This window comes from Dama dama, chromosome 24, assembly GCF_033118175.1.
Source record: "Dama dama isolate Ldn47 chromosome 24, ASM3311817v1, whole genome shotgun sequence".
Classification (NCBI taxonomy): domain Eukaryota; kingdom Metazoa; phylum Chordata; class Mammalia; order Artiodactyla; family Cervidae; genus Dama; species Dama dama.
In genome coordinates this window covers 37,342,124-37,359,029 of record NC_083704.1, presented here as the reverse complement: position 1 = coordinate 37,359,029, position 16,906 = coordinate 37,342,124, and the positions used below count along the sequence as shown (strand labels likewise).

Below are 16,906 nucleotides of genomic sequence, written 5' to 3'. Positions count from 1 at the left end.
AGTATTAAATCCCCTTTGTATTTTCATACAAATATGTTTAAGTTTTAAACCTTAACTGAGTTCAAGTACAGGCTCCACCTCTGCATTTTAGGGAGAAACATACCACCTTCCTAAAATTGCTCTGCACTGGGCTGCTATGAGGATGAAAGGAGAAAATTCATAAAAGCAAAGGGCTTGTCATAGACACACATGAAATGTTACCTTTTAGCTACTGTTATTCCAATAGTCAATCCCTCAACTTTCAAAGTAAATTCACTGGGCACCGACTTTGTTCCAGAATTGTCTCCCTATCCATTATATCATTTCAGACAAACCCCTAGTGCTTTGGAACCTCATCCACCAAAAATACAAAACTCCTGGCAGAAAAAAATTTCAACATCTCTACACAGAAAAACAACTATACTTTTAGCAGAGAGAAAACAACTAAGCTCGATTAATTCATCATCACATCGAAAGCATCGCCATGGTTCTCTAGGTCCCTCACAAATAAGCCGTCTTAACCCAACACCACGGATCACTGCTCCTCAGAAGCGTTTTGTATTTGTATCATGTGAGCACTGTGACTGCAACAGCAACAGCTACAGAAGTTTCACTGACTTTGCACTGAAATCTTGCTGGCATTTCCAAGTGCTTTAGGTATATGTCACTTCCTGCTCACAAATACCACACCAAGGAAGTACTATATTATACACATTTCATAAGTGATGGACTGAAGTCTTAGAGAAGGCAAATAATTTTCCCAGGATCTCCCATATAGCAAATGGCAGGGCCAAAACTAAATCTAGGTCATCTGTCCCCAGAACCTGTGTTCTTGGCTAGTGCACTCCACTCTCCCGCTTATAAAAAGCAACAGGCAGTGGCCCAAATCCAATCCCATCCCCCATCACACACTCGAAAAGTTATAAAATGGAAGTTTCTCTCACTGGACAGCCCCTGGACGCCCACAGATACACTGTTTATAGCAAGTAGTTGAAGGAGTGAGGAAAGATTAGAATTCCACTTTCCAGGGGAGAATTTATCAGAAGGCATGAGTCCCTCTCTTGCAATGAGATGGGCCTTCCTAAAAGGAGTCACATGTCTCCAAGGATCCCGAAGGAAGCATGCTCTTTTCCATGATTTCTAGTCAGAACAGAGACATGGCCATACCCCTCCGGAATGACTGCTCTAAACTTGAGTTTGGGCAAGACTGCATGAACCATCATTTAAGGAGGGTATCTGGGTTTTGTTATCTATTCACAAGTCAAGGAAAAGGGAAAAGTGCTTTCTTCTCTGCCTGGGAGTTGCCTTTCCCAGTGACACCAATCCTGGGAGCAAAGCAACCAGTTGGGCACACGATGGCTTGGGGTTGGAGCTGAATGACCAAATCCTGCCTTAGGGCAAGAGCATCCATGCGCCCTGCGAGGCTGGATGTGAGAACATGGACGGCTGCAGTGCAGCACCCATTGGTGGTACCTTTCCACTGGACTTCGCTCCAGCAGTTGACCGATGGACAGGGAAGGAAAGTGGTTAGCCTCCTCCCAGGTGAAGCTGGGTTACAGCTATGGAGTGTTCTCTGCCTATGAAGCAGGCTCCCTTCCCTCCCCTACCCCACCCCACCCCGTTACTCTGCTTACCAGCTGGGTGAACTTGGGCATGTTTTTTTAAACTACAAGGTTCAGTGTTCTCGTTTAGAATGGAGAATAATAATAAAATATTGATATTATTTGTCTGCTGGGAGAGTTGATGGACAGGCAGAGGGAACACATGCTTGGCACATACTTGCATCCAAAACGTGTTACCTTACCAATAAGTACTACTCATCTGCCTACTAACGACGCATCTCATCTGTCCACCCCACAGTGCATTACTTGATACATTTTTATTTCCAGGTCTTTAAAACACACATACACACGCTGTTCATTTCTTCCATCCACAGAGCTTGCAATCGATGCCTCATTACACCATATGTTCATGTCCTCCATAATCCATATGTGTCTCGAGAAGAGATGCTAATTATACAATTTGGATCAGCCTCTTAGGCATCCAAATTAACTTGTGCCAAACATTTTACCCATCAAAAGCTGCCCCCAAATTCCCTCCCATCTCAGGTCCGCTGAAGTGCTTAGGCTAACAGCCCAGGAGTTCATGCCTGATTCTCACTACCTCTCCTGGCCTCACCGAGGCTATAACTTTATACTCCCACAAGCAGTGTCATAGGCTCTATCTCCAAGATATATCCCGAAACCATTTATCTTGTCATCCCTCATGTCCTCCCCTTCATCTAAGCTCTTATCGGGGCAACAGCTCTTAATCAATCTCCCCGTTCCTATTCTTGCAGCCAGAGTGATTTACAAACAAAGAAGTCGGTTTTATGCCTCTCTATTTGCTACTATGACAAATTACTACATACTTATCATCTTAAAACAACACAATTTATCCTCTTACAGTGCTGTAGCACAGAAATTTGACACGCTGAGACAGAAGTCTCAGTGGGATGAAATCAAGGTGTACACAGTCTTGCACTCTTTGCGGAGTCTCTAGGGGACAATCCTTGTCTTTTCCAGACATCTAGAAACCTTCCTATTGCAAGCACATTGCCCTGTCCTGCTCTTCAGGGAGCCTTCCATTGCAATCTTGTTGAAATTAAGTATAAGTTATGAATTGATGCTGCTGAAATGAGTCAGGAAGCATAAGAGGGGAACAATTTCTAAGATACCCATGAAAAGGATGAGGACTTTTCCAACTTTATCTGCAGCTGGAGGCCACAGTCTTGCCACACTCCATCTACCATCTGCTCAAAGATATTTTCCCATTGCTCAGCTGTTAGTTTGTCCATAGACAAAATGTTTGGCAATCCATGGCAGCAAAGGCAGGACTCAGGCAGTTTTGTCTGTTTCCACTCTGAGTTGGTGCAGAGGAAAAGTCTATAGTAAGGCAGAGCTCATTTAGTAATGTCTGGTTTGATGACTTCCAGTAGAAATCTAATAAATGAACTGGGTGCAGCCATCAAAATATTCTAAAAGCTAATAATTTCAAACCAAAGCATTTAGTAGGGTATGAAAAAAAACAAAGCACATTACTCATAGGAAGTTAAATTCAATATGTTGCTATTAAAAACGCATACCAAAAAAAAAAAAACCGCATACCAAAAACTGACCTCATTTTGGTTCAGTATTTTCCGATACTCTGTGCTCCGTGCAAGAATGGTCACTCGAATTTTTCCACCCTGTGAAAAAGGCAAAATATTGTTGTGTATACCTGGACAGATAACTAAACAAAACTTAAAATGGGATTTTCACCAAGAGATAAAACTCAATAAGGACACCTTTATGGAACTTTTTTTTTTTTCCTTTTAGCCTGATTTCTTCACAGTTCTCCCAGGGGATAAAAATGTACTCACTTTAGCCACAGGAGGCAAAACTCATTCATTACACTACTTCTGTTTGTTCGGGTATATTTGGGGGCAGAGGATGTGTTGGCTGGGTGGGAGCTTGGGAGAAGAAGGGGAGAGATAGGGAAAGGAAAAGGAAAAAAAAGTACATTCTTCCATTATCTCTTAGTTTATCAAAATTTCCTAGGTTGTTGACATCTGATTTCAAATTACTCCAGGTCAGAATTTCTGGTTAACCCAGAAAACACTGTCTGCTGATGATCTCCTTTTTTTGTAAAGATGATACTGACTTTTTTTTTTCCTTTTTTTCCCCATGATACTGACTTTTATCAGGGGGTGAAGAGTCGAGCCCACCTCAGAAGCCATAATGCAGCCATTACCTTGGGACCCTCTTGTGTGATCTTCAGTCTGTGCAGTACATGCTGGGAAAATGCCCTGAATAACCCGGTATTTTGACACCCAGAGATCTACAACAAAAAACAATATTTCCTATTACAATGAGTAATTTCTGCATTACTATTTAAGATGTTCTCAAGTTATACATAAGTACTATCTTAATGGCCATCATCAAAAAATCTACACACAATAAATGCTGGCGAGGATATGGAGAAAATGAGGCCCTCCTACACTGTTGGTGAGAATATAAACTGATATAGTCATTATGGAAAACGGTATGAAGATTCCTTGAAAAACTAGCCATAAATCTATCATCAGTTCAGTTCAGTTGCTCAGTCCGACTCTTTGCTACCCCATGGACTGCAGCATGCCAGGCTTCCCTGTCCATCACCAACTCCTGGAGCTTGCTCAAACTCATGTCCATCAAGTCAGTGATACCATCCAACCATCTCATCCTCCATCATCCCCTTCTCCTACCGCCTTCAATCTTTCCCAGCATCGGATCTTTTCAAATAAATCAGTTCTCTGCATCAGGCAGCCAAAGTATTGGACCTTCAGCATCAGTTCTTCCAATGAATATTCGCCCATTCCAGTCCATTTTAGTTCACTGATTTCTAAAATGTCGATGTTCACTCTTGCCATCTCCTTTTTGACCACTTCTAATTTACCATTGATTCATGGACCTAACATTCCAGGTTCCTATGCAATATTGCTGTTTACAGCATCAGAATTTACTTCCGTCACCAGTCTGGGTCTAGGTCATCCCATACGACCTAGAAATCCCACTACTGGGCATATACCCTGAGAAAAACCACAATTCTAAAAGACACATATACCCCAATGTTCACTGAGGCAATATTTATAATAGCCAAGGCATGGAAGCAATCTAGATGTCCATCAACAAATGAATGGATAAAGATGTGGTACATACATACAGTGGAATGAAAAGGAACACATTTGAGTCAGCTATAGTAAGGTGGATGAATCTAGAGCCTCTTACACAGAATGAAGTAAGTCAGAAAAACAAGTATCATATATTAACAGATATATGGAATCTAGAAAAATTGGTACTGATGAACCTAGTAGAGAATGGACTTGTAGACATACCAGGGGAAGGTGAGAGTGGTATGAATTGGGAAAGTAGCAATGACATACATTCAGTATCATGTGTAAAATAGGTAGTTAGTAGGAAGTTGCTACATAACACAGGGAGCCCCGTCTGGCACTCTGTGATGACCTAGAAGGGTGGGATGGGGGAGGAGAGGGAGGTTCAAAAGGTAGGGTATATGTGTGTATATATATGTATGTATATATATACACATACACACACACACATATATATAACTATGTGTGTGTATGTGAGTGTATATATATATATATATATATATATATATATAATTATGACTGATTCACACTGTTGTGTCGCAAAAACCAATAAAACACTGTAAAGCAATTTTCCACCAATTAAAAATTTTTTTTTAATTTTTCTTTTAAATGGTATCTTAAAATTCACCAAGAATCAATTCTCTGAATATGACTGTCAACTACAGATGACATGCTTACCAGAGGGGTGTTATAGAACAGCCCGTATCTCATCCGGGGAAGTAAGGAAAAAATAGCTTCTTTAAAACATACCTAAGAATGGAGATATTTTAAAAGGAAAGAGAATTACAATCTGCATCCTTCACACTAAAACAGCAATTTTTTAATAGAAAAAATTAATCTCTATTTTGCATTAAAATATTTTGATTAGCTAATTATTTCAATCAAATGGCATTCGTATTTTCAGAAAAGTTATGGGGAAAAGTTTTTAAAAGCTACGTGGTTAAAATAATCATGATGATTCTAGTTATTACAAAGAAACTAAGGAGTTAGAAATCAATGATAATAGCTCACAGAAACCCAGATTAAATATTTATTTGATGAGTGAGTCATTGGTGATGACAGTTATTTACAGGCATTTCAGTAAAGCTTCCAGTACCCTTTTGGAGTCATAAGTTTTCAAATGTATAACATCATAATCAGTAAATGCTTTCCATGTGTCGGAGAACAGGTCACCATATCCATAGGAGCTCTGAAAGTGGAAACAAAGTAAGTTAGGGAATGCGGCTAAACCTGGCTTTTCAAAAACATCAGAAAACACCTGAATTAGTTTGTTAGTGAACCAACAACCTGAAACACAGTTCATAAAATCCATAGAAGAAAAATGGATTTTCATCTTGGGCCTGAGCAAGTCCCTAGTTTGATGTAATAGCATCAGAAATAATCATCACAATTATAATCTCAGTCTGCTAAAAATGTTTTGTTTTTCCACCCTAGCCCTTTTTATTCTCATGTCCTTGAAACTGGAATCATTGTGGGGTTTTTTCCTGTGAATTTTCTATCCAAACCACACAACACATAGACACATTACCTTCTGTACACACCAGAACATGCACAGGGGCAAAACTCATCAGAGCAGACAGAATGCACTTTCGGCGCACTTATGGAATCTAGAAACATAGTACTGATGATCTATTTACAGAGAAGAAAAGGAGATGCAGATGTAGAGGAAGGACTGGTGGACACAGCGGGGGAAGGAGAGGGTAGGACAAATCGAAAAAGGAGCACTGACATATATGCACTATCATGTGTAAAACAGTACCCAGTGGGAAACTGCTATATAACACAGGGAGCTAGCCTCGCACTCTGTGATGATCCAGAGGGGTAGAATGTCAGGGAGATGGAGGCCCAAGAGGGAGAAGACACACACACACACACACACACACACACACAGACACACACACATACATATGACTGATTCATGTTAACGTATGGCAGAGACCACCACAACATTGTAAAGCAATTATCCTGCAAGGGAAAAAAAAAATCTGAGAGTAAGAAAATGCTTTGAAAATTTTAACGTTAAAAATATAATGTTAGTAACTCTAGGAAATGATCTCCCTATTGATTAATGAGTAATATTTGATAATTCCCTTTGACATTAATAAGAGTAATGATAATAGTATCTTGCATACTTCCTACATCCCAGGCGCTGTTTTAAGAACTTGACATTATTAACACATTAAACCACTGCGCTAACTTCATGAGTGAGAGAATACCATTATTCCTATTTTACAGATGAGGAAACTGAGACAAAGTTAAAGTAATCTGCCTCAACTGTAGAGCTGCTGGGTTTACAGAGCTGGGATTAAATCCAGTCTCTTTGGTTCCAGACTCCATACGTGTAACCTGTATATGGCAGAACTAGTTCTTTCTGGACATTTACCAAATACATTTCCTTTTTGAAAACTAGAAATTAATTAATACTCCATCAGCTGAAGGAAGGAGGTCAATTTATTTCAAAATGGCAGAATTAGATGGAAAAACTCAGCCAAAAGAAATAAAAAATACATACTGTAGGGTTACATTCAAGGTCTCCAGCTGGTTACACATGATATTCATTATGTCCATGTCTTTTTATCACTACAGCATTCTTTTTTTTCAGATTTTGAAAATTTTATGTTGCACATATTAGAGTCATTTCAAAGGTATTGAGAACTGTTAGATGTGATGATAAAAAATAAAAATTCTTTCCTTCAATGGGTCTCCGGTGCTGTTCTAATAAAGGTCCTTCTCAACACCATCAAAAATTACATGTTCCTGTTTTGGTTCAATAATAAATAAAGGGTAATTAAAGAAGTGATTCTAGGCAGTTTCCTGAGATAAAATACTTGTGATGAAATAAGATGAAATAAGGAAAATTTAATAATACAGTGATCCTGGCTGGTCTCTTTTCAGAGATGGCATGTGTTATTCAGTAATAATCACCTCGAGAAGCTTCTTTTTCCACATCCCTCAAATTCAAATGATTTGCCACAGAAGAAGGAGGAACTTTTCCAGTCTTATGTTGAAGAATATTTGGACAGTCTTAAGATGACATAAAATTTCCTCCTGTGTATATTTCAAACATAAGACAATCTATGACTTAGAAATTCCCCTTAAAGGAATCTGCCCTTCAGAAATTCTAGGATGACTGTGTAAAGATACATGTATATGAAAAAGATGTTCAGGACAGAATTTCTGTCAAGAGCAAAGAACTGGAAACAAACTAAATGTGATCAGAGTAGGGGCAGAGGGAGATACATGCACTAAGGCGTTCCTGGTGGCTCAGGCAATAAAGAATCCACCTGCAATGTGGGAGATCCAGGTTCAATCCCTGGATTGGGAAGATCCCCTGGAGGAGGGCATGGCAACCCACTTCAGTATTCTTGCCTGGAGAATCCCATGGACAGAGGAGCCTGGTGGGCTATAGTCCATGGGGTCACAAAGAGTAGGACGTGACTGAGCAACTAATACTTAGACTTTGACTTTAAGGCATCCACCAAATCATCCATTATATCCAGCAAATGGAATAGCATGGAACTATTAATAATAAAGAAATAATCCTCCTAAATATGCTGACCTGGAAGTATGCCTACTGCATAATGTTAAGTCAGCAATATGAGAGAACATATTTTATCTTCTATAATGATACAGACATATTCTTATACAAATTTATACTATATATATATATATCCTTATGTAAGTCCTTGTATAAGTGTTGTATAAAGATGTGTTTACATTTTTTAAAATAAAGTCTTGCAATAGATTCTCACATATGCTAACTGCAATTAACCTTCAAAGGAAATGGAATTGGAGGAGATAGAGGAGACTTAAAAAAAAAAATTTTATATACTTCTGGGTTGACTGAAAGCATTATCACTTGGTCTTAGTTGTATAATTAAAAATAGTAATAATAAAGCTATACTACACTTCTCAGTACAAGGAAAGGCGGAAAGCCTGCAGGAAGCCCCCTGGTGCTCCTTGCGTAAGAGCAACCCTGCCATGCCCAGAAATGCGTCTCCAGGAGCGCCCCGGGCGCGTGGCTCCAGGTCAGCAGCTACACTGCCGAGGTCTGTGCAGATGAGAGGGGCGGCCTCAGAGGCTTCCCTGTGGGGAGAGTCTGTAAGCTGATCTGAAGTGCAGCGCCGCCAGCTCCCAACTCCTCCTCGGGGCACACAGCTCGTCCAGGGCCACTAAGACTGGTTCCAGGGCAACACCGTCCACGGCAGGGGGGTTCAACTCACGTCAGCCTAGGGTGGCAGAGCTGCTTCCCTCAAGGCCTTCCCAGCAAAAGAGAACCAGGTGGCAGCCACAGGACACCTCACCACCACCCCCAACCTCCCGACAGGTTTCTGGGGCCTCCAGCAAAAGAGAACCAGGTAGCAGCCACTGGACACCTCACCCACCGACATCCTCTCTACAGGCTTCTGGGGCATCTCGATTCTGAAACAACCTGGTACTTGCCTGTCCTGAGACCCTGACTGAGCCACGAGCAAAGGCCTCTCTGACCAAGAAAACAGGTTCTAAATGGATGCACAGAGAAGAGCAGAGGAGGGAGGTCACATCAGGGCGGCCAACTTGCTCAGCTAAATGCACCCTGCGAGTACAGGCAGTCAAGGTCAGGCCGCACTAACATCATGTGTCCCATTAACTGAGTTACTGGTGAGCACCATGGTGGCATTGTATCTATTCACTCCACCCCAGCAGGCTCAGAGAAGGGGAGAAGCTGTAGATGCTGGCTCAGTTTAATTTACTCCACTAGAGGAAGATACCGAAAAGCACGCAACGAGATACAAGGAAGCTTCTGGAAAACTTTCCGTCAACTTAGCAAGATCTTCAGGGAAGTACAGGGAGACGAGGAAGCACTGTGGTTGCAAGGCTCAGGTCTGAGGACAGACCGCTTAGATGGGAACCCTGACTCCACCCCTCCCCGACTGTGTTGTCTTAGAAATACTACCACCTCAGCTTCCTCATCTATAAAATAAACAAATAAAAACCCTGGCCCACCAAGAGTTGTGAGCATTAAATATGAGAACATCAGATGTAAATGAAAAATAAAAAAACCCACAAGAACCTTGAGTTAATCATTCAGAGCTACTGGGAGCCTGTGCATGGGACCTAGAAACCACAATCATATACAAAAAGAGGAAAGAAAGGGACAGCAGATCCCATTGCTCAGAAAAACATTTCTAAGAAATAGAACTGTGGTGGCAGCAAAAGAGGGAAATGAAAATACGTGCAAAGAAGGAAAGCAAAGTGAGCATTAAGTTGCTGGGAATGTTAGAAACAGTTCTCATCAGGCTTGAAATCAAACTATAGGGCTAGGGAGCCATGATGACGAAAACCTCTTGTCACAGCTCTGCTACCAGCCCCCCATCAGCAAAGAAAGTGTTATCAAAACAGTTCCCCTTCTGCAAGACAGCCTGACCTCAGTTCACGCTGCAGCTCTGCCCTCTGGAACCGGACAGCATGCCTGCACTGTGTGCTAGTGATTCTAAAAGACACCTGACGGGTTCTCTGAGTGTGGAGGGGACAGAGCTCAAGGACTCCTGTAACTGGCTTGCCTCTCGGGATCCTGGTGGCGTGGCCAACGCAGTTGTTTCAGAAGATCCTGGCCCTGGGGGACCTGTACCTGTCCCAGGGGGAATCACGTCTCCCTGCACCTGACCTGTGCTGTACAGGCTGCGAAGAGTCCTGAGAGGCAGTGCCTAATGCTGCCCTGCCAGCAAGCTGTAGTTCCCCTGCACCATCCTTCTCAACAGACTTGGGGTAAAAGGGGGCCTATGAGCATCCTGAGCATTGTAACGTCTGGGTGAACCTGAGGGTGGGTGTTCTTGGTTCTCGGGGGGTGCTCCCACTTCCCAGGTTACGCAGCCTTTCTCATGCATACTATATGCCATGTCTTCTCCAGCCCACTGACGGTTAACATTCAGAGCACACATGCTGTGGGTCAGGCACTGTGACTGTCTGCACATGATATGCTTTATCCTCAAAACAACACTGAGAAAAAAAAACAACACTGAGGTAGAAACTGTAATTTCATAGGTGAGAGTACCAGGGCAACTTTGGGATGACCTTGGCCAGTGGAAGGGCCAGCTATAGGAAAAAAAACAAGTGAAAGGCAGACAAAGGAAGAGAAGAGGGAAGAAAAGATGCACGGAAAACAAATAAGCCCACAGCAGAGGTGATTCAACACGTGTAGCTACACGCAGGCCTAACACTCAGATACATCCGACACAACCTGGCACGAAGCAGGAAACAATAGGAAAGGTGCAGTGAAGCAAAGCGGATGGCAATCAGCAGAGGCCAAACTGTGAACAGAGGCAGGCGCTCCCCACCCAGGGATCACAGTTTAAACAAATGATGATCTTTTATGCTCGTCTCAAAGGCACCCTGAGCTCGACCTCCTCAAAGTGTAGGAAGCAAGCTTCTACAACCTCATTCTAAATTTCAAAAACATGTGCATCTTTCCATATGTACTGTGGCTGTGGTTCAGTCACTTAGTCGTGTCCGACTCTTCTGCAACCCCATGGACTGCAGCCCGCCAAGCTCCTCTGTCCACGGGATTCTCCAGGCAAGAATACTGGAGTGGGCTGTCATTCCCTCCTCCAGGGGATCTTCCCGACCCAGGGATCAAACACACATCTCCTGCATTAGCAGGTGGATTCTTTATCACTGAGCCACCAGGGAAGCCCAGCCATATGTATACCTACATGTAAATTCATCCACACGGACTCATTCACACCATCTGCACATGCATGAATGTGTGTGTACATGTGTAAATGTAAGTGTGTGCATCTTAGAAAATTCTATTACATAAGATCAGAGTCAAACCGGTACTGAGCAAGGTAAAGGCAGCACTGAAGCAGAAAGCCAGTTCTTACTTACTGTGTCCCACATCACGACGTACACGTCTGTGCTAAAGGAATTGTTAACATGCTGAGTAATGTAAAGATTGATGAAATCACAGAAGTGGTGATACATGTTAACACCTAGGATTGGGAAAAAAAAGAAATTCACGTCCATTAACCCCAAAAGAAACGATTACACAATCTTTATTCTACCCTATCTACTTATAGTATGGTAGACTTTTAGCCGAAATGAATCAGTGGAAAATTAACAATTTTCCAAACATAAAATGTTCAATACACAAGTGTCTTCAGTTGACAGATTGATTATGCTCAAACATTCATTTTTAAATCGATAATGTGAAAATTAGGAATGCATTTTCCTTACACACTAAGAAATAAATGATCATTAAGTTCCCAGAAAAAGTAACAGAAGCTTCTTTAGCTCAACATGAGAACTATAGAGCCATTAAGACTAATCACTATTTTTACGGCCTTTTATTTTTTTAAATCAATCGACACCTGCTCATGATGGTACTGGCAATGATGGCAACTATTAACATTTTGCTATTTTTCATTCCTGTCCCTTTTTCTCCTTTTAATCACTACTTATAATATTGCTTCTTGGGAAAATAGTAACCAGTTATCATTTAAAGAGCTGAAATCTCATGTCCTAATTAAAAGTGTAAGAACTGTGGACTCAGAAGAAGAGGCTGAATTATGAGCAACATTCTCAGGTTAGTCTGTAAATTCCAAAGCTTCAGCTTCTCTACTGGAAATAGGAAGTCAATATACTTAGATGCCAGCTTTTAGGTAACATACCTAGAGGAGTCAGCCCAGTGCCTGGCACAAGTGAAAACTTAGACCAGCTGGAGCGTGCTGGGTCAAAGAGGAAAGGGGAGGGCGGTGCTGCTCTTTGTAAGTTCCTAAGAACGGCATTCATAAGAAACAACTGTATAAACTAAATGGGATGAAATTCCAAGAACTGACACCTTAAAGGAAATGTCAATTAAAAGATAAACAGTGACTTTCAAAAGCAGAAATCATAAAGTATTCTGACTTCATTCCTATAGCAAATAATAACACTGTATGCCAGAAACTAAGAGGAAAAAGGACTCCATTTATAAAAGTCAGGTCATTACACTGTACACCTTCAACATAAACAGTGCTGGCTGTCAATTATATCTCAACAAAGGAAAAGGAAAAGAAAAAAAAAAATTACTCCCTCCTTTTTAGACCAGTATCTTAGATGAATGTTTGGAAGGACTTTTTAATTTTCACCCAGAAAAATCCTGCCAAAGAGCACATTTTCAAATAAACAAGGAAAATGATGTCTTATGACAAGCCGTCTCCTTTTCCCAGATTAGCACACAGCCCACATTACTTCTCATGAGTCATTCAGCAAATTTATAACACTTACTGAGGGAGGCCGAATGCACGAAACAGCAGTTGGTGCCAGGAGGATTTATAAAAGAGGGAGAAAACGTAGGCTCTGTCATCAAGAAACAGGCCCCACATGAGTATTGTTCTGAGGAAAGCTCATTTTCTCAAGGTAAGGGTTAATATGGGGGCATCTCTGGTGGCTCAGTGGTAAAAGAATCTACCTGCCAATGCAGGAGTCATGGGTTCGATCCCTGATCTGGGAAGATCCCACATGCCGTGGAGCAACTAAGCCTGGGCCCTAGAGACCATAAGCCACAACTCCTCCTCCTCGTCCCCCTTCTCCCCCCGGCACTACTGAGTCTGTGTTCCACGACAAGAGAAATCACCGCCAATGAGAAGCCCGGGCACAACCACTAAACAGTAGTCCCCACTTGCCACAACTAGAGAAAAGCCTTTGCAGCAACAAAAAGCCAGCACAGTCAAAATAAATAAATAAAATAACATAAATTATTTTTTTAAAAAAGAGCAAAAACTGTTTGATGTATGTTTATGAGATTTGCTCACCTGTTTTAAAAAAAAGAGTTAATATGAGAAGGAACGGGGGCTGACAGAGTTAAGTTGGAAGAAAAAGGCAGAGTTATAAACATAGGAAAGAAAGCCTGCAGATCTACCCTAGCCTATTATTCCAACCTTATATACTTTATTGCATAAGTAGCTACATAAATTCAACCATTTGCACATGTTCAATCCTTCCTCAGGCAGATCAGTGTTTTCTTTGCTCCATTTTAGCCTGCATATTTTAAAAATGTGTTGGGTCCTTGAACACAGCATTTTCACCTGCTCGCGTTTCTAAAACCTAAACCTGTCTGGTTTCTGAACCTCAGTCTTTGTCATGTAAAAATTATGATTTCAGGAAGCGGAGCACATTAAAAATATGATCAATAAATTAGAGGAATTCTGAAATATTCGTGACAGGGGGCTATTTATATTTCATCGTTAAGCCCAGCCTCTCATGAATTTGGATGTGGTGTGGCACAGAAATCTCCATTTCTTGTAATGAGAAGGATAATCAGGTATGATTTGTGTTTCTTCTCTCCAGGGCAGCAAGTTCACAAAGCAAAAGCTGTGCTTGCATGTGGAAAATTAAAAGTTTTAACTGTAAATAGGACAATAATTTTAACTTTTTTTTTTCAAGAATATATGCCAGGGCTAACTTCCAAAAGAATTTCAAGTTAGCTTTAGTAATGGAGACAGTATCAGAAAGTCCACCTGAAGAGGCCACGGGCCTTCCTTTTCCACCTACACTGCATACAGGGCTCTTAATTTTTAAAAAGTTCTACTGAAGCACTAGCTAAATCAAGGGATTAGAGAAACCACATGAGGTAAATTTAGTTGCAAAAGGGGTACCCAGGCTTTCTCTGCTCATCTTTCGATTTTCACTGAGTTATTTGACAATGATGTGAAAGTTTCTTCTAGCATGCCAGTACATAAAACAGTGGGAAGTTCAAATTAGTTCACTTTTTCAAGAGAAGAAAGCAAAAAGTAAATCTACTCTTCAACGTCACATTCTACCGTTGTTCAGTCACTAAGTCATGTGTGACACTTTGCAACCCGACAGCTTGCAGCATGCCAGGCTTCCTCGTTCTTCACTATCTCCTACAGTTTGCTCAAACTCGTGTCCACCGAGTTGGTGATACCTTCCAACCACCTCATCCTCTGTCGTCCCCTTCTTCTCTTGCCCTCAATCTTTCCTAGCCTCAGGGTCTTTTCCAATGAGTCAATTCTTTGCATCAGGTGGCCAAAGTATTGGAGCTTCAACTTCAGCATCAGTCCTTCCAATGAATAGTCAGGGTTGATTTCCCTTAGGATTGACTGGTTTGATTTCCTTGCTGTCCAAGGGACTCTCAAGTGTCTTCTCCAGCTACCACAATTCGAAAGAATCAATTCTTAGGCACTCAGCCTTCTTTATGGCCCAACTCTCACATCTGTACATGACTACTGGAAAAACCATAGCTTTCACTATATGGACCTTTCTCAGCAAAGTGATGTCTCTGCTTTTTTAAAACACTGTCTATTTTCCATTGTATATCCTTGCCTCCTTTGTCAAAGATAAGGTGTCCATAGGTTCGTGGATTTATCTCTGGGCTTTCTATTCTGTTCCATTGATCTATATTTCTGTCTTTGTGCCAGTACCATACTGTCTTGATGACTGTGGCTTTGTAGTAGAGTCTGAAGTCAGGCAGGTTGATTCCTCCAGTTCCATTCTTCTTTCTCAAGATTACTTTGGCTATTCGAGGTTTTTTGTATTTCCATACAAATTGTGAAATTCTTTGGTCTAGTTCTGTGAAAAATACCGTTGGTAGCTTGATAGGGATTGCATTGAATCTATAGACTGCTTTGGGTAGAATAGCCATTTTGACAATATTAATTCTTCCAATCCATGAACACGGTATGTTTCTCCATCTGTTTGTGTCCTCTTTGATTTCTTTCATCAGTGTTTTATAGTTTTCTATGTATAGGTCCTTTGTTTCTTTGGGTAGATATACTCCTAAGTATTTTATTCTTTTTGTTGCAATGGTGAATGGTATTGTTTCCTTAATTTCTCTGTCTGTTTTTTCATTGTTAGTATATAGGAATGCAAGGGATTTCTGTGTGTTAATTTTATATCCTGCAACTTTACTATATTCATTGATTAGCTCTAGTAATTTTCTGGTAGAATCTTTAGGGTTTTCTATGTAGAGGATCATGTCATCTGCAAACAGTGAGAGTTTTACTTCTTCTTTTCCTATCTGGATTCCTTTTACTTCTTTTTCTGCTCTGATTGCTGTGGCCAGCACTTCCAACACTATGTTGAATAGTAGTGGTGAGAGTGGGCACCCTTGTCTTGTTCCTGATTTCAGGGGAAATGCCTTCAATTTTTCACCATTGAGGGTGATGCTTGCTGTGGGTTTGTCATATATAGCTTTTATTATGTTGAGGTATGTTCCTTCTATTCCTGCTTTTTGGAGAGTTTTAATCATAAATGAGTGTTGAATTTTGTCAAAGGCTTTCTCTGCATCTATTGAGATAATCATATGGTTTTTATCTTTCAAGACAACCTCTTTAACAAGTGGTGCTGGGAAAACTGGTCAACCACTTGTAAAAGAATGAAACTAGAACACTTTCTAACACCATACACAAAAATAAACTCAAAATGGATTAAAGATCTAAATGTAAGACCAGAAACTATAAAACTCCTAGAGGAGAACATAGGCAAAACACTCTCCGACATAAATCAAAGCAAGATCCTCTATGACCCACCTCCCAGAATATTGGAAATAAAAGCAAAACTAAACAAATGGGACCTAATGAAACTTAAAAGCTTTTGCACTACAAAGGAAACTATAAGTAAGGTGAAAAGACAGCCCTCAGATTGGGAGAAAATAATAGCAAATGAAGAAACAGACAAAGGATTAATCTCAAAAATATACAAGCAACTCCTGAAGCTCAATTCCAGAAAAATAAATGACCCAATCAAAAAATGGGCCAAAGAACTAAACAGACATTTCTCCAAAGAAGACATACAGATGGCTAACAAACACATGAAAAGATGCTCAACATCACTCATTATTAGAGAAATGCAAATCAAAACCACAATGAGGTACCATTACACGCCAGTCAGGATGGCTGCTGTCCAAAAGTCTACAAGCAATAAATGCTGGAGAGGGTGTGGAGAAAAGGGAACCCTCTTACACTGTTGGTGGGAATGCAAACTAGTACAGCCGCTATGGAAAACAGTGTGGAGATTTCTTAAAAAACTGGACATAGAACTGCCATATGACCCAGCAATCCCACTTCTGGGCATACACACTGAGGAAACCAGATCTGAAAGAGACACGTGCACCCCAATGTTCATCGCAGCACTGTTTATAATAGCCAGGACATGGAAGCAACCTAGATGCCCATCAGCAGATGAATGGATAAGGAAGCTGTGGTACATATACACCATGGAATATTACTCAGCCGTTAAAAAGAATTCATTTGAACCAGTCCTAATGAGATGGAT

The 16,906-nt window shown here is 40.9% G+C and overlaps 1 protein-coding gene across 1 annotated transcript in view; it reads right to left on the bottom strand.

Moving 5' to 3' along the window:
* The window catches only part of EOGT (EGF domain specific O-linked N-acetylglucosamine transferase), a 43,097-nt gene that overhangs the window by 11,119 nt on the left and 15,072 nt on the right, over nucleotides 1–16,906 (bottom strand). The window contains exons 9-13 of the mRNA XM_061128110.1: nucleotides 11,519–11,622; nucleotides 5,748–5,840; nucleotides 5,330–5,401; nucleotides 3,751–3,837; nucleotides 3,137–3,205 (exon numbers count right to left, since the gene is read on the bottom strand). Of these exons, the coding sequence (XP_060984093.1) occupies nucleotides 3,137–3,205; nucleotides 3,751–3,837; nucleotides 5,330–5,401; nucleotides 5,748–5,840; nucleotides 11,519–11,622 (425 nt within the window). The remainder of the gene's footprint in view (nucleotides 1–3,136; nucleotides 3,206–3,750; nucleotides 3,838–5,329; nucleotides 5,402–5,747; nucleotides 5,841–11,518; nucleotides 11,623–16,906) is intronic.